Source organism: Propithecus coquereli, unplaced genomic scaffold (assembly GCF_000956105.1).
Source record: "Propithecus coquereli isolate 6110/MARCELLA unplaced genomic scaffold, Pcoq_1.0 Scaffold72, whole genome shotgun sequence".
In the NCBI taxonomy this organism is placed as follows: Eukaryota; Metazoa; Chordata; class Mammalia; order Primates; family Indriidae; genus Propithecus; species Propithecus coquereli.
Genome location: NW_012153285.1, coordinates 4,033,325 through 4,057,115, shown reverse-complemented (window position 1 = coordinate 4,057,115; position 23,791 = coordinate 4,033,325). Strand labels below are relative to the sequence as shown.

Genomic DNA, 23,791 nt, shown 5'->3' with positions numbered 1-23,791 from the left:
ACTGTCAGCAAAGAGCAATAGTTTGACCTCTTCTGCCCCCATTTGGATACTCTTGATTTCCTTCTCTTGTCTGATTTCTCTGGCTAGGACTTCCAGCACTATGTTGCATAGAAGTGGTGATAGTGGCTACGTTGTCTGGTTACAGTTCTAAGTGGCAATGCTTTCAATTTTTCCCCATTCAGTATGATGTTGGATTTATTGTATATGGCTTTTATCATTTTGAGGTAAGTCCTGTCTATGCCTATTTCGTTAAGTGTTTTTATCATAAAAGGGTGCTTTTTCTCATCTATTGAGAGGATCATATGGTCTGTGTTTTTATTTCTATTTATGTGGTGAATTACATTTATAGATTTTCATATGTTGAACCATCCCTGCATCTCAAGGATAAAGCCCACTTGGTCATGATGGATTATTCTTTTGGTGAGCAGCTGAATTAAGTGTGCTGGCTTTTAGAGAATTTTTGCATCTATATTCATAATGAATATTGGCCTGTAGTTTTCTTTTTTTTGTTGTGTCCTTTCCTGGCTTTGGCATCAAGGTGATGTTGGCTTTGTAAAACATGTTTGGGAGGATTCCTTTTCTTTCTCAATGTTGTGGAATAATTTCTGCATGATAGGCACCAGTTCTTCTTTGTAGGGCTGGTAAAATTCGGGTGTGAAACCATCTGGTCCATGACTTTTTTGTTGTTGGAACATTTTTTTTTTTTTTTTTTTGAGACAGAGTCTCTGTTGCCCTGGCTAGAGTGAGTGCTGTGGTGTCAGCCTAGCTCACAGCAACCTCAAACTCCTGGGCTCAAGTGATCCTACTGCTCCAGCCTCCCGAGTAGCTGGGACTACAGGCATGCGCCACCATGCCCGGCTAATTTTTTCTATATATTTTTAGTTGGCCGATTAATTTCTTTCTAATTTTAGTAGAGGCAGGGTCTTGCTCTTGCTCAGGCTGGTCTCGAACTCCTGAGCTCAAACAATCCTCCCGCCTCGGCCTCCCAGAGAGCTAGGATTACAGGCGTGAGCCACCACGCCCGGCCTCATGTCTCTCACTTTAAATCACTAACTAGAAATGATTAATCTTAGTGAGGCAGCACATTGAATGGAAGCTGAGATAGGTCAAAAGCTAAACCTCTTGTTCCGGTTAGCCAAGTTGTGAATGCAAAGAAAAAGTTCTTGAAGGAAACAGTGCTACTCTAATGAACACACGAATGGTAAGAAAGCAAAACAGCTTTATTGCTGATATGGAGAAAGTTTGAGTGGTCTGGACAGAAAATCAAACCAGCCACAATATTCCACTTCAGCCAAAGCCTAATCCAGAGCAAGGCCCCCACTCCTTTCAAGTCTATGAAGCAGAGGTTGCTTCATGAGGTTTAAGGAAAGAAGCCATCTCCATAACATCCAAGTGCAAGACAAAGCAGCAAGTGCTGATGGAGAAGTTGCAGCAAGTTATCCAGAAGATCTAGCTAAGATAATTGATGAAAGTGGCTACATTAAACAACAGATTTTCAATGTAGATGAAAGATGGAAGATGCCATCTAGGACTTTCACAGTGAGAGAGAAGTCAATGTATGGCTTCAAAACTTCAAAGAGGCTGACTCTTGGTAGGGGCTAATGCAACTTGTGACTTTAAGATGAAGCCAATACTCATTTACCATTCCAAAAATTCCAGGGCCCTTAAAAAGCTAAATCTACTCTGTGTGTGCTCTATAAATGGAAAAACAAAGACTGGATGACAACCCATCTGTTCACAGCATGGTTTATTGAATATTGTTAAGCCCACTGTTGAGACCTACTGCTCAGAAAAAGATTCCTTTCAAAATATTACTGTACATTGAAAAACGCACCTGGACACCCAAGAGCTCTGATGGAGATCTATAACTTTAATGTTGTTTTCATGCCTGCTAACACAATATCTATTCTGCAGCCCATGGATCAAGGAGTTATTCTAAGTCTTATTATTTAAGAAATACATTTCATAGGGCTATAGATACCATAGTGATTCTTCTGATGTATCTGGGCAAAGTAAATTGAAAACCTTCTGGAATCACCATCCTAGATACCATTCAGTTGATTCATAGTTCATGGGAGGAGGTCAAAATATCAACATTAACAAGAGTTTGGAAGAAGTTGATTCCAACCCTCACAAATGACTTTGAGAAGTTCGAGACTTCAGTGGAGGAAGTAACTCCAGATGTGGTGGAAATAGCAAGAGAACTTGAATTATAAGTGGAGCCTGCAGATGTGACTTAATTGCTGCAATCTCATGATAAAACTTGAATGGATGAGGAGTTGCTTTGCTTCTTATGGAAGAGCATAGAAAGTGGTTTCTTGAGATGGAATCTTCTCTTGGTGAAGATGCTCTGAACATTGTTGAAATGACAACAAAGGATTTAGAATATTCCATAAACTTAGTTGATAAAGCAGTGACAGGGTTTCAGAGAACTGACTCCAATTTTGAAAGAAGTTCTACTGTGGGTAAAATGCTATTAAACAGCACTGCTTGTTACAGAAAAATATTTTGTGAAAGGAAGAGTCAACTGATGCAGCAAACTTCATTGTTGTCTTATTTTAAGAAAGTGCCAAAACCTTCAGCCATCACTACCTTGATTAGTCAGCAGCCATTAACATAGAGGCAAGACTGTCCACCAGCAAAACGATTACGACTCACTGTTCAGATGAGCATTTTTTGGCAATAAAATATTCTTAGATTAAGGTGTGTACATTTTTTTGGCATAATGCTATTGGACACTTAATACACTATAGTGTAAACATAACTTACATGTACTGGGAAACCAAATAATTTGTGACTTGCTTTATTGCACTATTTTATCTGGAACTGAACCCATAATATTTGAGGCATGCCTCTACCCATAATCATTACTAAACGCAACTGCTGTGTACTGAACTGTGTCACCCCCAAATTCATGTTGAAGCCCTAACCCCAGTGTGATAGTATTTGGAGATGGGTCTCTGGAAGATAATTGTTTAGATGAGGTAAGAAGGGTGGGGGCTTCATGATGGGATTAGTGTCTTTATTTATTATTATTTTTTAGAGACAGGGTCTTGCTCTGTTGTCCAGGCAGGAGGGCACTGATCATAGCTCACCGTAACCTCAAACTCCCGGGCTCAAGTGATCCTCTTGCCTCAGCCTCTTGAGTAGCCAGGACTACAGGCACCAGCCACCATGCCTGGTTAATTAAAAAAAAATTTTTTGTAGATACAAGAGTCTCACTCTGTTGCTCAGGCTGGTCTCCAACTCCTGGCCTCAAGTGATCCTCCTGTCTCAGCCTCCCAAAATGTTGGGATTACAGGAGTGAGCCACTCTGCCTGACCTATGCCCCTATAAAAAGAGACACCAGAGAGCTTGCTCTCCTCCCCCGCCATGTGAGAACACAGTGAGAAGGCAACCATTTCTAAGCCAGAAGAGCATCCTCACCATGCTGGCATCCTGATACCAGATTTCCAGCCTCCAGAACTGTGAGAATATAAATTTCTGTTGTTTAAGCCATCCAGTCTATGGTATTTTGTTATGGCAGCCTGAGCAGACTAAGACAGGATCCAAACAAAACAAAAGCCATACACTTTGGAGTTTAAATCATCACCTTTAATTCAAATGACTTTAGATAATGATTCATGAAGCTGGAGGAAAGAAGACAACATAATCCATGTCTGCTGCAGGCAAAAGCTCTAAATTTACAAGTTGTGAAGTTATGCTCATAAATAACATTAAAAATCATATTTGTTAGAATATAACTGGATTCTAATGTCCCTGATGAAATGTTAATTTTCAGGTTTACCACCACACTAAGACTTTTATTCCAAGTCTTTTATAGGAGCTAGGATCAAAATAAAAAACACCACAAATATTATATTAATTTGACTGATCCTATTATTTTGCTAAAAACATAAACATATACTTTAATGAGGGCTTCAAAAATGGAATTTGAGCCTTCCATTACCAAAGAAGTCTTTTATGAATGATGATAGGGTACTCTAGATGTCCATAATAGGAAATACTGCCTGATTTTACAAAACCTGGCATTTTATACCTCCACAACCATGAACTCAATCCTCACAGGAGACTGTAATAATTTTTTAATTGTGAAAACTGTAATTCAGAGGTTAATGAATTGTTTGGAGCTAGCTGTGGTGAAATGGTTCTAAATATTCTAGACTGTGTCCTATCATATCTCACTATAGCTATTACTACCCAAATACTTGTGATTAATGACGGCTATTGTTCAAATCTGCAGTATTACTTCAACTCATACAATTGGCACATGGCTCAAAAGTGAATATAATTCTGAATTTTATAAACTGAATAGCTTTACTAGAGTCACTCTATATTTAAGAGAGTCCTATAGGAATTTTCTCAAATTAAAACAAATTGTAACTATAAGTAATTTTCCCATCTTTACAATTTATTTATTTATTTATTTTTTTGTTTTCTTAAATGAGGGCAATTCTAAAATAATTCATATTTACTTTATGTGATTTTGGGGACACTGATAATTCACTACAATGTGATTAGAAAAAGATAACCCATGGTGTTTCTATAGAGGAGCTGAGGGAGGTGAAATGAATTAAATAGGCATAATTTGGATGAACTTATTAGAGAACTTTAAAATTATCCACTGGATGTAATGGAAAGATGGTTCTGACTAGAAAGAAAATTAAATGTTTCACTTATAGAAACGACTCAAGGTCAGAAGATGAGTAGGCACACATATAAGGCTAGAGGAACAAGAACATTTTAATACTCGAGTCTAAATTATTTAAAACCTAGCATATCTAAGAATCAATGAACAGAAGAGGAATAAAGAGTTATGTCTGTTAATGTAGAATTTCCCCTTATAGAGTTTAAAAGAAAAGCAAATACTGTTTAAAAAAACCATTTTAATGAGAGACTTGTGTTTGAGATGTTACAAAGTTTAAGAATTCTGACAGATTTTAAGTAAGAATTAAAAATGCAGTGATATTTAAGGTTTAAAACAACAGCTTGGGAAATGTTAAGAATTTGTCATTACTGAGAAGAATGTAAGAATACACATTGTGGGAAAGATTGTTGGGATGTTTCCATATTTATTGTTTTACTTTTATGTATGTAGATTTAACTCCAGCTAGCAACAAATCTGAAGGTCACAGCAAATGAAACTATTTTTTCTTTCACCAAACTATAAAGAACAAGCTACAAGTTCCTGATATGAGGGAAAAAGTTTTAGCAAAATGAGCACCAACTTTAACTATAATTTTCTACAGCAGAACATAGTCAATTACCAAAACAATTTAAACATTTAAAATATTTGATTTTGTGCATATTGAACGTCTGTATTCTTATTTTACAGCAATTCCATTTAAAAGAACAATTTCCAAAGAGATAGCTGTATTTTTAGCTGCTTTGTAGAATCACATTTGCTACACATTTCTAGCAAAAAACCCACCAAAACCCACTTGACTGATTTTTTTCCCTCGTCCTTTGAGACTCTAGTCCAAAATATGAGGTCAACTCTTAGTCTTCCTTGAATGGTTTATTCACATTTTGGATTCCCTTGATAGTCTAAGGTCTTCTCCTTCCACCACCCTGGCAAGTTACAGGTTCTCAAAAGCAGAGCTAGGGAATAATTAGACTGTGGTATGATGTGGGGTGAGTATGTTTCCTGATGCATATATTTTCCAAAAATAATTTTTGAACTGTCTGTTTTATATTATCCATTTAAAAATTCTTTACCCCATCATTAGTGAAAATAAGGCTTCATCAGTATTTGAATTTTTACCATTTAATCTTCTCAATCTGATATTTTAAAACCTATTCTATGTGACTTGTACAAATTTGAATACACTTAACTCAGTTTTAAATAAGAGTTTTGCTATCTGACCTATTTGGAAATTCTTTTGCTTAATATATAGTAAATATGAATCAAACACATAAAGCACATACTATTGACTTGAAATGCCCCCAAATCTAGAATGCTTATTAAAAAAAACTATCATACATTATTTCTTACTAGAAAAATCTGATAAAGCAATATATAATACAGATCTGCAACTGAATATATAATAAAAATTAGCAAGGATATAAATATACTCCTTTTCTCTTTCTTTCCCTATCCTCTGGTCAAGTAGCACTTAATAGAATTATTCGGGAATACCAATATATTTTCAAGAGAAGTTGTTTCAAAATTTCTCAGATTGTTATTCAAAGAAGAAAAATTTTATTATAAAATAAAAAATGCAAAGATTTTGACTTATTCTCTGGCTCCAGAAATGACTTATTTTCCTTTCCTTCTAACTCCTCTGAGATTTTAGAGGACCTGTGGTTCCTTCCCCTAGTATACAAGAATTTTCCACATTTCCACCTTAGAGGGTAAACTGGCAAGAATGTGCTCATCTACACTGCACAAGCATAGGAGATCAGAAGCATACTAAGTAGGGAGGGCTGGAAGTTGGAAACAGACAGTAACAAAATGCATTGTCTGTAAAGAACTTAAACAAAACTAAAACCTGGCCTTTTTCTTGTCACCATGCACCAGTATTAAACAATGTCAGTGATAATAATATATTCCTCTGTTCTGGAGTAGAAGGCTCCTACTACCTGCTACCCCTCCTTTGGTATACCAAATGAAGCAGACTCCCTTCATTTTCTCTCATAGTCTCCTGGCTTATTTTTTATAAGATATCCTCACCTCAGTGAAATCAGTTCATAAAAAAGCACTGCCCTTATGCTGTATCTATTTTGGTACTTACTGATTTTCTTCATGCCCAATGTTTTGTGTGGTTTTATATCCAGTTTTCGGGAAAGCAAGGATAAATATAGGACTACTGAAAGAACACAGATTATGAGAGAAAGCAAGATATTTAAATAAAGCATCAGGCTACAACTTTTTCATGGAGATTAAATGAAACTATAGTTGGAAAAAAAAAGTCCTGAAATTCAGGGTTGCATTTGGGGAAATGGAAAAAAAGGTACACTTAAGTTAGATGAACAAGATTAAAAAAAAAAAGCCACTTATATTTACAATTAAAATAGTAATAAGTGTATATAAATTGAATGAAGTTAATTTTTAAAAGGGAAAACTTAGTCAATATTCCAGCTGGTTGTCTTTCTTATTCAAAACTCAAATATTGAGCTAATGATACTTTGGGAAACAAAGTCATTGGACTTGAAGATGGCTTTCTATTTAGACTGAAGAAATCAGTAATGAGTATACCACAGAGTTTATAAAGCCCTTTCCCGTAAAATAGTTTCTCATTTGAGCTCTCAACAATCCTGTGAGGCAGACACTATAACATAGAGAGAGGTAGTATATACCTGAGGATAGAATACTGGCTCTACCACATAGCAATTGTGTGAACTTGGGAATATTACTTAAATGCTTTGTATCTTGGTTTCTCCATATGAAAAACGGGGATGATGATTGTCTCTACCTCATAGCTGTTGTGGGATTAAATGAGATAATGCATATAAACATTTTAATATAGTACCTGGTCCATAGTAAGTGCTCAATAAATGCTAGCTATTATTATTATTACTTTATAGGTGAAGAAACAGACTAAGAAAGATTAAGTTCAAAGTCATATACAATTACTAAGTGGCAAAGCTAGAAGTAGAAATTCTAGTTTGGATATATTCTTACTACCCTGTATTACCTATGAATATCTACTTTTAATTAGAGTAGGTATTATCCTTTTGCACCATTTTTATTTTTTGCAGCTGAAAATGACATTTGAGTTTGAGAGATTCAATGGCATTATTAACATCATTTCTTTTAGTGGAAAAAGAAGTTAATTACAGGCATAAAAAGGAAGTGGTCTCTATGGAGAATTAGGATGGAGACTACAATCTAGGTTTAGAAAGAGTTAGCTGTGACTTTTCTTTAAACCAGAAAATGGAAATACAGTCTACTAGTTGGTAGATGGCAGAAAGAATGTAAGCTCTGTGACGGTAGGGATATTTGTTTACTGCTGTATGTCTAGAGACTCCAGAATAATGATTCGTGCACAAACATTTAATGAATGAATATTAAAGTTAAAAAAAATCAACTTTAAAATGTGTCCTTAACAGTAGGATTCACTTTGCTCTGTCAAGCTTTTCTTTCTAGTATAAACTATTATATCTAAAAAGTCTAACGTACAGTCATCTACCCATAAAATACGGGATTTTTATCAGAAGATTCAGAGTAAGAAATAAAAGACTAAATAAGGCCTTGAATAGCTTTATTGAAATCTGTATAAATAAACATGCACATTTCAAATGTAAACTCAAGTGAACTCAAGTGCCGACAAAATTTTAACCTCTGTCATGCAGGAGGTTAGTTTACATTAAAAAAAAAAAAAAAAAAAAAAAAAAAAAAAGAAAAAAATCCAAAGCAGCTTTTAAAATACCAGGATGAAAAACCAGCTTTAATGTCAAGATATAAAGCAAAGCCATGATCAACATACCTCATTTATCCTGGTCAAATGCATTTTTTTTCTTTTTACTTTTAAATGCTAACATAAATAAATAATTTACCAAAATGTGCACTCACAGAGTGAACTTTTATTTACAATACACAATTTATAATCTATTGTATTTGATTAGTTCAAGTGAAGAACATTATACTTTTTGCTTTAGTAACAATGGGACACAAAGCAATTTCTCAGGTAGTCGATATGTGAAATGTGCCCCAGCATTTAGATTTTCTATTAAAGGCAGTATTGTATGCCAATTGACAATACATTCTTTCAACTAGATCAAAGGGAAAAAGCAGCAAATAAAAATGTCTCAAATGTTCACACATATTTTTGGCATCCTGGATCCTTGAATGTGGTGAACTAAAATCAAATTCAAGGTGTGTATGCTTTATATACTGTACAGGTTCTGACTCTGGAACATGCAAATGCCATTTCTCTTATAACAAGTTACCTTCTGAGAAAAGCTGTAAGGCTATGGTGAATTCCATCAGGAACACACAAAGAAAGTTAACAGACCTACCTTTATAGCCAATTGTCCTTTAATGATTTAAAGGCCAGTATATGAAAAAAATCTCTCATCTAAGCTTGATGCAATTATTACTATGGATACAGAATACTATTAAGTCTGTCCTTATATTACAATAATTGGGAGAGCTAAAAGTTGCCAAGTTACCAAAAAATGGGGTAGAGAAAACAGACAGCAAAAATTTTAATTTTGGACCAACACCAGATTAAAGATATGCATTTTAAAGCAAGTAAAACAAATTTTGAATGTCTAAAGAATAGATCCCAATAGCAGTAATACTTACATGTAACTAAAAAATGACTTTAGATGGAGTGAAATCTATAAACTGTTTCCACAGTGGCAGTAAAGTGAATATAATTTTCTGGATTTTTAATGATACTACAAAAGGAAATAACCTTTTCAAGATTGTTTCTTATATCACGATTTGGTTTTTTAATATGCCCATATTGATTACCAGGGATACATTTAAAAATGTGGTTTTCCAAGAATACTGCTGCAGTATTTATGCCACATTGATACTGCAGCTAAATATCATAGTAGTATATATGGCAGCCTAATGCACATGAACTAGATTATCCAAAAACTAAGTTCAGCCATAGTTTTCTTGCAGTATTATTAGAGCAAAATAAATGACCAACATCCACAAATTTAACATTTGTCATCAATTAACTCACATCCAAAAAATTAAAGAAAACATAATTCATCAAAACAGCAGCAAACTTAAAAGGGATTTATTTGTGATTTCCTATATATATTTAGCTTGTAAATACAAGACTGTAAATGTATTAAGAGACAATTTCTGTTAAAGTTTTCATTGTGTTTCACTTCAAGTACTGCACAAGTTAAAATCTGATAAAGGATTTACATTCGGTTATCTGAAACTCCCCATCTCAGACTTTTGCTTTAATGTGGTGGGTAACTTCATCATTTCCATAGATACCACCAGCAGGAAAGTCTCTCTTATGGCTTCTAGGACTTTCATTAGTTAGTGTGCATACAGTTTTCATTTTCTATATCATTGTCTTTATCATTGCTATCTTCATCACTTTCTAATGGGATGCCAGTGGCAGCTGAAGCACCTTTAGTTTCCCGGTCAAGAGGAAAAAAGCCAGTTCCACTGAAAGTATCTTGTCTCTGGTAGAAAAGTACATATGCTGCTTTGGACTGTCAAAACAAACAAAGGATGTTAAAATGGTAATGATTCTCAAAGATCACATTAAATATAGCATGAATTTTTAGCTAACCAATTTTGGTGAGAAGACATAAAATCAAATACAAAAACCAGACATGGCCAAAAGGAAGTTACTAAAATTGATTAAATTTAAGATGATTTCTAAATATAAAGGAAGAATGGTGACTAGAATTAAAATTTTATATTCTCTTCTAAATTATTTGGACCAAGAAATAAACGCCATTATATCACAGATTAACCTAGTTACTCTAACATGAGACAGAATTCTATGCCTTCTTTCCTATCATCTCTAAGGAAAAGGTGAGCTACTTTCTATCTAGTACTAGTCACTTCATCTCATGTTTGCTGCGGAGTCCAGCTTTTCCTACCATCTTAAGGATATTGTTCCATCAATAATGAGTACCTAACTGGACTTTTCTCTTTGGCATTAAAAAATACTTAAGTCTTTTCCCATGATGATCCTTCTCCATTCTACCTTTCCCCTTCTAGCTACCATATACCTCTCTTTTCCTCTTCCTCACAGCCCAGGGTGATAAACAGTAGTCTACATTCACCATTCACGCTCATGCACACTCCTCAATTCAAAGTAAACTAACTTTTGCCCACAGCATTCTAAAGAAATAACTTTCACTAGGGTCGATAACCTCCTAATAAAAAACCTAAATGGGTGGATTTTTTTAGTTCTTTTGATTAATCTCTTAGTAGCATTTAAGGCTTCCCTACTTCTTTTTCCTTCAACAAACAATTTCTGGCTTCTGTGACAATACTATTCCTTATCTTCTATTAATATTATCTCTTCAGTTTCTCCTCAGACTTTTCCGTGGACTCAATAAATCCTGACCTTTACATTTCTACATCTACATCTTCTTTTATACCTAACTTTAATCAAGTTCTATTAATTCTAGCCAGTGAATATCTCATAAATCCATTCTCCCCTTGTTTATGCTATTGCTATCAGTACTTTAATTGCTTAATTACTGTGACAGTCTCCTGCATGGTCTTTTTGTTTCTTTACTCAGTGCCTTCAAATCTATCTTATACAGTGTTCCTAGAGAGATGTTAAGATACAAATTTAGTAATGTTTTTCTATTGCTTAACAATTATCTAATGGCTTCTCAGTCTTTAAGAAAATGTGTAAACAACCAGGATGTCACTTTTCTTGATCTGAGAGCTAAATTTATCGTCAGCCTAATTTTTCCTTATATTCCTACAAGAGCTTTTCCTTTTAGTCATACCCAATTATTTGCTATTCCCTTAAAATGTCATGCTATGTCATGCCTCCTTGCTTTTGTAGGTAGTATTCTCTTTGCTCAAAACACCTTTGCTTCTCTTGTCTAATTTACTCTCATTTGTACTAGCAGACTCATGCCAAACACAGCCTTTACTATATGAACTTCCCTGCAGTGGTCTTGTCCCCTCAGACCCCCAAATCTGAGTCGAGACAGCAGTTCACTTTATATGTAGCCACAGCAAGACAGTTAATAGTACTTATCATACTGTAATTGTTAAGTTACTTGTCTGTCTTCTTTAGATTGTAAACCTCTTAAAATCAGAGATAGCTGTCTTTTTAACCTTATTTAGAATGGAGTCCTATATATATGACATATATACACATCCCTATATATAGGGTACTCAAATATTTGTTGACTAAATGAAGAATCATTATTGTTAGAATGAATAGTAACATCAAATTCATATATTGTATATGAACAAGATAAATTGTTTGTTTGAAGGCTGGATTAGGGCAGTATTGTTAAAGAGACTTTGAAGTAGGATGTGGGCAATTTTAGGATGTTTGGGGTGAGAGATTAAAGAGGAGAACAGAATTGAAAAGTGCAGTACAAATTAGGAGTTTAAATATAAACTGAAACTGTAGTTAACTTAGGCATATATATAATTTTAAAATATTTATAGTGTTTAAGACTTTTTGTTACAGGCACAGGGAGACAAGTAACAGTATATATATGTATGTATACATCCCCCCCACCCACAGAGAAAGAGAGAGAGACAAAAAGAGAGAGAGAGAAACAAAACAAAATTATTTCAGACCTAATCATGTAATGAGAGAATAAAGCTATGCCAATAATTGGGCTCAGAAGTTTATTAATTTGCTTAAATAAGTTGAAGTCTTTAAAGCACTATAAACTGAAAAGCTAGTCTCTGCCCTCAAGGAATATATAATTTAATCTGGGAAACAAAGTAAAGCATTCAGTGTGCCTCACATCAACAGAAACCTTCTGTATAGGAAATATTATATGTGCAAATACTATATTTCTCTTTGTAATATTGTAATCAATAAGTAAAATTTATAGATATGAAAAAATTTATAGAAAATAAACTCTTATCAAGCAATTCTTAGTTTTCTTCTTAGAACACACTATAGTCATTCTCCATCAACCATTATCTGAAAATAAAAATCTGCTCTGATGTGAAGCACAACAAAGGCCAATATTTTGGCTCAAGCTGTGGATGATAAACTGATAGAAGTGTGAACTGAACAGGTATAACTTCCTCATTTTTTTACGATTCAGAAAATATCAGAGTAATAAGTACATAAGTGTTAATCTTATAAAAATCTATAATTCTTTTTATCTAATTATATAATTTTGAACTTAAATGCTTAACTGTCATAAGGCAGGATAAAATTTTAAGGATGATATAGGTTGGTGCAAAAGTAATTGCAGTTTTAGCATTGTTGAAATTTGCCGTTTGATATTGGAATACATGCTTAAATAAATGTGATTATGTTATACACATTTTAATGTGCATTTCTCAATTTATGTTTTTTTGCTAATGATTTATTACTTGCTGTTTATTTTATATTTATTTTAGACTGTGGAAATGATGTTAGACAAAAAGCAAATTTGAGCGATTTTCTTATTTGAGTTCAAAATAGTCATAAAGCAGCAGAGCCAACTTGGAGCATCAACAACGCATTTGACCCAGGAACTCTAATGAACAGTGTGGTCGTGGTTCAAGAAGTTTTGCAAAGGAGACGAGAGCCTTGAAGATGAGGAGTGCAGTGGCCAGCCATCGGAAGTTGACAATGACCAATTGAAAGCAATCATCGAAGCTGATCCTCTTACAACTACATGAGAAGTTGCCAAAGAACTCAATGTTGACCATTCTGTGGTCGTTCGGCATTTGAAGCAAATTGGAAAGGTGAAAAAGCTCGATAAGTGGGTGCCTCATGAGCTGACCGAAAATCAAAAAAATCGTTTTGAAGTGTCCTCTTCTTGTACGCAACAAGGACGAACCATTTCTTGATCGGATTGTGACGCGTGACAAAAAGTGGATTTTATATGACAACTGGCGACATTCAACTCAGTGGCTGGACCAAGAAGAAGCTCCAAAGCACTTCCCAAAGACAAACTTGCACCAAAAAAATGTCATGGTCACTGTTTGGTGGTCTGCTGCCGGTCTGATCCACTGCAGCTTTCTGAATCCTGGCGAAACCATTACATCTGTGAAGTATGCTCAGCAAGTCAATGAGATGTACTAAAAACTGCAACGCCTGCAGTCAGCAGTGGTCAACAGAAAGGGCCCAATTCTTCTCCATGATAATGCCTGACCACAGGTCACACAACCAACACTTCAAAAGTTGAACGAATTGGGCTACGGAGTTTTGCCTCATCCGCCATATGCACCTGACATCTCGCCAAGCACTTCTTCAAGCATCTTGACAACTTTTTGCAGGGAAAATGCTTCCACAACCACCAAGATGCAGGAAATGCTTTCCAAGAGTTCGTGGAATCCTGAAGCATGGATTTTTACGCTACAGGAATAAACAAACTTATTTCTTGTTGGCAAAAATGTGTTGATTGTAATGGTTCCTATTTTGATTACTAAACATGTATTTGAGCCTAGTTATAATGATTTAAATTTCAAGATCCGAAACTGCAATTACTTTCACAACAACCTAATAAGTATGGTGAGGCACTTAAAGGATTTTTTTTCCCATTTTATCATTCTCATGTTAAGAGCTGAACTTACTTTCTAGAGGAAAACTTTATTTTTATTAGAGACTCCATTCATGCTGAAAACTACCAGGAAAATTTTTACCTTTCAATTTATGCTTTTGATAGTGGGCAAATTAAGAAGACAAATTTCCATTTAGGAGACAATTTTACATGTCTTTAAATCACAGCAAGTCTCTCTTAGCTACTAGAATTGCTGGAATATAGACTCATAGTGTTCTATGGGCCCTTTTTTACTAATTTATATTCACTCCTTAAAACAGTGATTTTTTTCAGGAAATATAAGACACACTCACCACAATTTGGTCTTCAGATGCAGTGGAGACACTACTGTCATCAAAATAGTACCATTTTCCATCATCTTTATTTTTTGCGAAAGCAGTATCTAATGAAAAAAACAATCACTTCTATGACTAAAATGATCTTTGTTTTCTGGGGAACCCTCAAAACTCTATTCTCATCTATATAAGGAATATCTATTAAAATTACATGACAGCCATTTATTGATTCAAGTGATTCAATTAATTAAAAGTTTTTAGAATAACTTCCTACAATCTAGATACCTAAAATACTTTTCACACAAGTTGAAACATTTTTTTTTAATCCCAGGAAAAACAGATTTATTATTTTTTAATTCACAGAGTAATGGCACTAGGACAATAAATGGTAATTCACATTCATGTAGTGCTTATTGTATGCCAGGCACAGTGCTATGTACTTTTACATGTATTATCTCATAAAAAAGGTATTATTATCATTATTATTCTTCCCACTTTAGAGATGAGAAAATTAAGGCATCAAAAGAAATTTAATTTGCTCAAGATAGTACATCTGTTAGGTAGCAGAGTTAGGATTTAAACTCAGGCCTGTCTCTGACTCCAAAGTTTGAAATTTCAACTATTATTTAAATTTTCTATGACAATTTCTTTTCTAAAAATACTATGCATTAATTTGTAGTGTTTTTTACTTCAGAATCTCTTTTGGTCTTTATTTTATTTATTTATTTATTTTTGAGAAAGTGTCTTACTCTGTCACCCAGGATAGAGTGTAGTGGCCTGATCATAGCTCGTTGTAACCTTAAACTCCTGGGGCTCAAGTGATCCTCTCACCTCAGCCTCCCAAGTAGCTGGGACAACAGGCTTGAGGCACCACGCTCAGCTAATCTTTAAATTTTGTGTAGATACGAAGTCTTACTATGTTACCCAGGCTGGTCTCGAACTCCTTGCCTCAAGTGATTCTCCTGCTTTGGCCTCCCAAAGTGATAGGATGTGAGCTACTACCCTACCCCAGTCTTTAGCAAAAGTAAAGTTAGCCCTCCATATCCATGGGTTCCACATCCCTGGATTCAACCAACTGGGGATCAAAAATATTCAGAAAAAAAATTCCAAAAAGCAAAACTTGAATTTGCCATGCTCTGAATACTACATTGTAAAGGAAGTGATGTACAGGCATTGTATTAGATATTATAAGTGATCTCTACTGATTTAAAGTATATGGGAGGATATGAGTGGGTTTTATGCAAATACTATACCATTTTATACAAGGGACTTGAGCATCTGTAGATTTTGGTATCCACTGTGGAGGGGAGGGGGTCCTGGAATCAATCCCCCACTGATACTAAGGGATGAATGTACACAGCAAGAAAAATGTAAAACATGATTAATTAATCTGCAGAACTTTTACAGATCTGCTTTACCTTTAAGTAAAAAAAAAAAAAAAAAGTCCCCTTTCCCATCTGATGCTTTGCATAAACTACCCAGTAACTGAAGAAACAAAGTCACAAAATGTTCCCAATATGAGTATCTGTGGTTGTACTTTCTAAAAAGTGACCCTTTATAGGATATGGATTTTAAATAATTCCACCTATTATAAAACTAAAATTATTCTTCTTCTCTTTCAGATATAAATAAGTTATTGGGATACTATCCTTGATACGGTTGAAATCAAAGGGCAACATTCTCTACAAGTTACCTGTTTGGAAATGAAATTACTTTGAAAGTAAGGTAATGTGTATTTAAGAGTTAGCTCTCCTATCTTTGGTGAAGCTCCACTAGTGGCCAGAAAATAATTTAAAAGACAAACAAACCAACCAGCCAACCAACAGAAAACAAAGGTTTAAACTCTAAGTTGTTTAGTTAACAATTTTACTTAGTACCTACCATGGTGGAAGAAATGTCTCATATTCTACCTGCTGTTGGTTCCCTCTCCCCAAAAATCAACCATGGAGAAAAATGACAGAAGCAGAGGAAAGCTAGGGTTGAAGGAACTAACAAAAAAATTGAAAACCCTGTTGAGAAGACTAAAGGCACGTCAGTGTGAGCACGTGGAGATCTGTCTGTGTGCATGTGAAATGGCTGAGGACTGTGACAGAGTGGCCAGAGGCAGCAATGAGAAGACAGGTTAGAAGAAAGCTTTTAAATTTCACTCCTGGGACAATCATTGCCTGGTTCTTTGTCACAGAAATTGGCAATACTCAGCTTACCTGAGTCAGAGTCATATTCTTGTTTAAAAATGCTGTTTGGCTAACAATATATTTGACAACTAGTATGGCTAAACTCCATGCACTCTGGCTAAAAATCAGCCTTGGTGAGGATTTGAAGAAAACAGCAGTGGGCTGAACAGCTTCCTTTGAGCATGTCCTTCCGTGTTGCTCCCCTTCCAGCTACCTAGCACCTCTGCTAAGTTGTTGCTTTGCATGCTGTGTTGTTTCTTACTTTGTATCCTTTCTTAAATCTGAGTAAACTTGGTGCTGGGCGAAACCTTTTGTGTTGTGAGCCTGTCACTGTGGAGTAGACATTGCACTTACAAAGTAAAAGAAACATATTCTCAGACTGAATAAAAAGATAAGATCTATGTGATCTATAAGAGATAAATCCTACAAAACAGCACAGCACAGAGGGTTTGTAAATTATCAAAAGAAAGTTAGATTACAACTTGCAATATCTGAGAAAAAGACAAAAGGGACAAAAAAGAGTGTCAAATCCTGGTAAAAGGAACAACACAGTAAGAAGAACTACCTATTATAAACATAAATATAACTAATAATGCAAAATATCAACTAATAAAACTGTTGGGAGAAATAGATAAATCAACACTTAAGTAGGAATCCTGACAAATTACTTTCAGGACCAGAATGAACATAAAAAGTAGCCAGAGATTATAATGGCTTGAATACAATTGATAAACTATTAGAGATACATAGAACTCTATATCTAAATGGGAAATATGTATTTTTCCCAAGCATACAAACATTTAAGAAACAGATCATGCATGTATTAAGCCACCTTGGAAGCTTCAAACTTCTAAAGATTAATATAACATAAACAATGTCTCCAGCTGTTATGTAATAAAATTAAAAACAGAATGTTAGCTTAAAAAAATTCCATATACTTAGAAATTAAGGATATGATTAAATAACTCTGGGGTAATTAGTAAATCATACAGGAAATTTAAAAATACATAGAATTGAAAGATAATGAAAATGATACATTTCAAAATTCATGGGATAGTGCTAAAGTTGTACTTAGCAGGAAATTTAGGAATACAGGGAAAACAATGGAAAGCAAAAAGCCAAGCATTCAACCCGACAAGGTGGAAAAAGAGTAACATAGCAAACCCAAAGTAACAGTTAGAAAAATATATTGAAGGAAAAGGAAGAAATCAATGAGACAGAATAAATATATACAATAACAAAAAGAAAAATTTAATAAAATGAAAAGCTAATTCTTTGAAAAGACTAATAAGACAGACCTCTGGGAAGACTGATTTGAAAAAAAAAGAGAGAAAAGAATAAAAAAAGGACAAAAATACAGCACATGAGTATTATAAACAACTATTCTCAAATAGATTGGGATTGAAATGAAATGGATATATTTTTAGAAAAATAGAAAATGTCAAAATATACACAAATGGAAAAACAAAACTGAATAGACCAATATACATGACATAAATAGAAAAATCTATGGTTGAAAAGCCCAGATGGCTTTACAGGGGAATTCTACTACATTTTCATGAATAGTTAATTCTTAAATTACACTAATTCTCAGCTTGTTCTATGACTATAATCTTGATTCCAAAGTAAGCTAACAACAATATAAAAAACTTACTTGACCATTTCACTTATGAATGAAATTGTAATAATCCTAAATAAAATTAATTTAACCAAATTCACTGTACATCAAAAAATACATGAAGATAAGTAGGATATATCCCAGGAATGCTAAGATGGTTTGACGAAAAATCTATCACTTGAAGAGTGCAGACTGTCAGAACCATCTTGGAGAGCAATCTGGCAACACGTAAACACTCAAACTCAGCAATCTCACTTTTGGGTACACACAGCTCAAAGAAATACACAGGAGACCATAAAGAATGACGTTTATCCCAGTCTTATGGTAGTAGAAAGTTAAAGGCAATTTGGATGTCCATCATGAGGTAAGTGGAAAGATAAAATATGGTAGATGTAAATCATGAGTGGTGAGAAGCAACAGACTAAATGGACACAAAGTAACATGGATAAGTCTTAAGAAAAATGTCAAGGGAAAAAAGTAGGATATATTGAGATCTATAGCACAGTACAAATTATATAAATGAACAAATAGGCATGATTTACAAGAGTATATGTATCAAACATATTAGAAGGGGAAGGAGAGGCAACCCAAATAGACCAATGATGTTCCTTCATGTGCCTTGAACTAAGGACTATGATTAATTCAATCCTCTATACCTGATGTTAAAAAAAAAAGGTTCAAAAGCTGATTCATTCATTAATCCATATTGAACTACTATATGCAAGACACATCTAACATTTTACCTTTAAGTAGTCATAACTGCTTTAAGAAAAAAGTCTGGAGTTATTCAAACATCATGATTTGGGTTAAAAGGGAAATTGTCAACTTACAATGTCCTCCTCCCATCCCTCCATAGTGGTTGGAAACAGCAATCAAATTATAGCGGCAAGGACCTGCATTTGGATTAATTAAGAATTCCGACATATCCAAGTCACTGTTTAAAAAAGAAATCAAGTTAATTTTATGTTGTCCCTAAAGGCAATGAATTCTATTCCTATCTACCATTGTTGTTTGATATATATATTTCGTGAAAAGAAAATGATCAAAAGCCAAATAGTTTTAAAAAAAATTTTTAATTTTTTTTTGAGACAGAGTCTTCCTTTGTTGCCCAGACTAGAGTGCTGTGGCGTCAGCCTAGCTCACAGCAACCTCAGACTCCTGGGCTCAAGCGATCCTTCTGCCTCAGCCTCCCAAGTAGCTGGGACTACAGGCATGCGCCACCATGCCCGGCTAATTTTTGGCTGGTCTTAAACTCCTGACCTCAAGCAATCCTCCCACCTCCAATTTAAACTTACTTGATTGGAAAATCAACTAAGGTATCCAACTTGTCTCTCATGTATCGACTGTAAGAAAATCGCTTGAGATGTACCACAAGTACTGGAGGCAGGGACCATAAATCCAATTTCTTTGTGGCTTGCTGATGTTCCTTACAATTTGGACAATACCTAAAAATAAAAAAGAAAATATTTAAAGCTTGATAGAGGTACAAACAACCTTCATTAATGAAAATAACAGACAAAAATAAAAAACATATTTGGGAAGTTCTACATATATTCAGTGAACAATTATTGTATGCCTAGTATGTACCAGGCTGAAAGCAACTCCTTTTATTATTTTTATCTTCAACACATTTTCCCAATAGGTTCCCATTATAAATTAATATCAAAATAAATATTCAAAGAAATGATGAGGGCTGGATTATTTATATTTTAGTATGCTAAAAAAGACATGGATCACAAATATGTGCTGAAAGATAGGTATTAGAAAACCTCAAAACTTCTGGGCTCTAATGGAATAACACCACAAAATATATCACTATAATTTTCCAACAAAGTTTCTCTCAATATGGTTGCACAGCTAAAAATTCTGGGGAAAAAGTAACTGAAATTAATTATCAATAGTAAAATAGCTATTATGGAAAATGTAGCAATGAGATTAAAGCTTAACACTGTAATAATACTTTTAAAGATATTCCCATCCCTCTTAATAGACTATAACCTATTATATAAAGAATGCTAACTATTATTTAAAATATCAAAAAGAATTTAGTAATTTTTCAACTTGACATAGCACATACCTCAGAATAAATCCTTAAAGAAAATAATTAGAAACAATTATTTAACTTTGTCTCTTACCAGGGATCCTCAGCACCTAGCTTTTCTTTTGTTGTAAAAAGCTCAATGCAATCTTTTAATTTCACAAACGGTTTTTTAGGAGGTTTATATTCCACACTTTCATGTTTTTCAAAATCCTAAAGAGAAGTATTTCTTGAGTTAAGAAAACAAATGAAACAAAACTCATTTTAGTGATACCATCTTACTATGAATAATAATGAAAACTCCTAAACTTTCTCAAAAGAATCATAAAGCTTATTTCAGCTGAGATTTATACCATACTTCTAAATAACTCCTGTATATACCTATATGGATAACATGTAAACATAAAGCATGTTCAAAACAAACTCTGAACCTTTTTTAAAAAAAGGGTATTTTTGCAAAGACTTTCTTTTCTAGTTCATGACCAGTTTTTTTTACTGGCAAAATGAACATATTTGATAGAAGCAAAGAGTGTAACAAAATAATATAATTAACTCTGGTAGTGGAACAAAGTAAATCAAGAAAAGGTAAAGGTGAGTGATGACTTACCTCGGCGGCATTTTCATCAAAATATCTTTTTTTCAAATCAGGATCCCAATCCAAAGCAAGAAAAGATCTTTCTAAGGTGGAAAACATATTTTTTCTTTAAAATTTAATATGCTTTCATGTTAAAATTAATGCATTTTAATGTTAGGGTATATATCAGAATAAACAAATGGCAATCTTTTCTACTTGCATTAGGTGATCAGGGAAAATAGCTGTTTCCAAGTCATTGAAATAATTTGAATTAAAAAAAAAGATATAAAACTTAAGCAAGAGTTCAATCTCCTTTGAATAAATGTTGACATGCATCTTAGTCCACTTAGATATTAAGGCCTTTCATGTACAATTTGAAATAGAAAAGTAAATGTCATTTTTCAGGACAGGGCTGAATATCATGGTTTTCACCTAAAAAAATAACATGCTCTGCTCATTTAGTGTTCAAGCCATTTTTCACAAATACTTACCATCTAGCCTAAGCTGCCTATCATCAAATCTTATATGCCTGGTATCGTCTTTGATGTAGTTGATATCAGTATTGCCTAAGTTGTTGAACTGGAATGTAAACAGTCGTTTTTTGTGTCCCGTGAGTTGACCTTTGCAAGTTTCCTCAGTACATAATCCATTTTCAGAATCATTATCTCCTCCAACTGAGTCTTCAGACTGACTGTTCTCATTCTCTGAGGGAAGTTCTTGATCCTGGCTGGATTCATCATCTGGCTCATCTGTTTCCATTTCACCTAATTTCAGATATTAGAGATCTTTAAATAAACCCAAATATTACATTTTTAAATTATTAATATTATTTTTCTTAGGTTTGCAGATTATTTTTTAGTTCTTTAATCCCCATCTTCTTAACTTTTTCTCTGAGGCAATAATCTAAGTGAAAAGTTTTTTACAATTTAAAAAGAAAGTCTTACTTGGTGAGCCTTCTTCATGTATGCCATTTGGGCCATTCCCATTAATATTTTGGTCCTTACAGCACTGTAGGGATCCTTCAGTTTCTTCAGTTCCAGTAGATATTTTAACATATCGGCTTAAACAAAATCAGAAATCAAACAAGTTCAGTTCTACAAAGGTAAAGACAAAGTCTTCCATTCTATCAGTAAAACAAAACTTTTTAATGCAATAACAGTGGTCATTCAGTGGATTTGAGGATAAGTTCAAACTCAAGATATAGTACTGTAAGTGTAACTAGTAATTTGTTTTGCTTGTTTTTCTTTTTTTATTTCCAAATATTAAGGGAGTACAAAATACTTTTGTTACATGGATAACTTGTATAATGATGCTTAAGTCGTGGCTTTTAGTGTGCCCATCACCAGAATAGTGTTCACTGTGCCTGATAGGTTAAATTTTTACCTGTCACCTCCCCCTTCCCAACCTCCCTGCTTCTTGGTTTCCAATGTCCTTTATATCACTTTTTATTTATTTATTTACTTATTTTTGAGACAGAGTCTTGCTCTGTTGCCCAGGCTAGAGTGCCGTGGCGTCAGCCTAGCTCACAGCAACCTCAAACTCCTGGGCTCAAGCGATCCTTCTGCCTCAGCCTCCCGAGTAGCTGGGACTACAGGCATGTGCCACCATGCCCAGCTAATTTTTTTCTATATAGATTTTTAGTGTCCAGATCATTTCTTTCTATTTTTTAGTAGAGACGGGGTCTCTCTCTTGCTCAGGCTGGTCTCAAACTCCTGACCTTGAGTGATCCACCCGCCTCGGCCTCCCAGAGTGCTAGGGTTACAGGCGTGAGCCACCGCGCCTGGCCCTTTATATCACTTTATGGTCATGTGTGCCCATTGTTTAGCTCTCAATTAATAGTGAGAACATGTGATGTTTTTCCATGCCTTGAGATACTTCACTTAGGATAATGGTTTCCAGTTTCACCCAAGGTGCTGCAAAAGACATTATTTTATTTCTTTTTATAGTTGAGTAGTAAGTACTCCATGGTATATACATACACCACATTTTCTTTATTCACTCATGGATTGATGGGCACTTAGGTTGATTCCACATCTTTGCAACTGTGAATTGTTTTGCTTCTCTTTATAAAAATAATTAATTTGTTATTTTTAGGGTCTATGTCTTTCTTTTATATGTTAAAAAATGTGGCAAATAATTTCTCAACTTAAAAAGCATTATATAAAAAGATCATTTAGATGATATATATTATTGCTAAGAACACTTATATTTGTATGGGATTTTTATGTATGGGTTAAGGAATTATAATTAGGTATGCAAGAAAGAATACTAAATATGTCAGCTATAAACAATAAAAGGATTAAATGGTATTCCTGATTATGTTATACTTCAAATAAAGGTTTGTAGGAAGGCAAAAAATGGGCTGCCTTACAATGGCAATCAATCATGAACCAGCAGCGTATGTAAAGAAATGAAGCATTTGACATTTGTTAGGATTTCAGAGTTTGTACATGTATTTTAATTACTGATACATTCTTATTTTCTTCCAACTGTAAACTTTTGGTATAAAATAGCTAAAGACTTCATGCTTCCTGGGTTTGAAATTACTCTGTATGTATTTTTTACTTGAATAAGAAAGTGGATTAGAGTATAATCTGATTTTTAAAATTGCTACTTATCTAAACAAAATTGAGCTAATACAGACTTGTTTAGCAGAATTTACTACTACCCTGCATGTTTACTTTTATTAGCTATTTTATATTTTATTCCCATATTTATTTTGTCAATGTAGAATTGTCTGGCACTTACCACATTCTCAAAAGCAGGAGATTATAAAGTTTATCTTCAGTATTGTTCCGTGGTACAGCCATAAGGAAAGGCTGACCAAAAAGTGAAGAACCAGTATGGTGGGTATAACTTGAGTGCCTGAATTTTTCTCTTAAGCAAACAGGAATAACCACATGCTCTGTATCTTCTGTCCTATTGATGTTAATTTCAAACCTACAAGGACAAAACTGAACATAAACTCTCAAA

General features: G+C 34.2%; 1 protein-coding gene across 2 annotated transcripts in view; it reads right to left on the bottom strand.

The window, feature by feature from the left end:
• Positions 1-9,669: 9,669 nt before the first annotated feature.
• The window catches only part of USP15 (ubiquitin specific peptidase 15), a 154,743-nt gene continuing 140,621 nt past the window's right edge, over positions 9,670-23,791 (bottom strand). For both annotated transcript variants that reach the window (XM_012661567.1, XM_012661568.1), the window contains 9 exons: positions 23,567-23,758; positions 21,763-21,878; positions 21,310-21,582; positions 20,852-20,922; positions 20,342-20,457; positions 19,502-19,651; positions 19,037-19,140; positions 14,433-14,521; positions 9,670-10,131 (listed from right to left, as the gene is read on the bottom strand). In XM_012661567.1, coding sequence (XP_012517021.1) covers positions 9,949-10,131; positions 14,433-14,521; positions 19,037-19,140; positions 19,502-19,651; positions 20,342-20,457; positions 20,852-20,922; positions 21,310-21,582; positions 21,763-21,878; positions 23,567-23,758 — 1,294 coding nt within the window. In that variant the 3' untranslated portion in view covers positions 9,670-9,948. The remainder of the gene's footprint in view (positions 10,132-14,432; positions 14,522-19,036; positions 19,141-19,501; positions 19,652-20,341; positions 20,458-20,851; positions 20,923-21,309; positions 21,583-21,762; positions 21,879-23,566; positions 23,759-23,791) is intronic.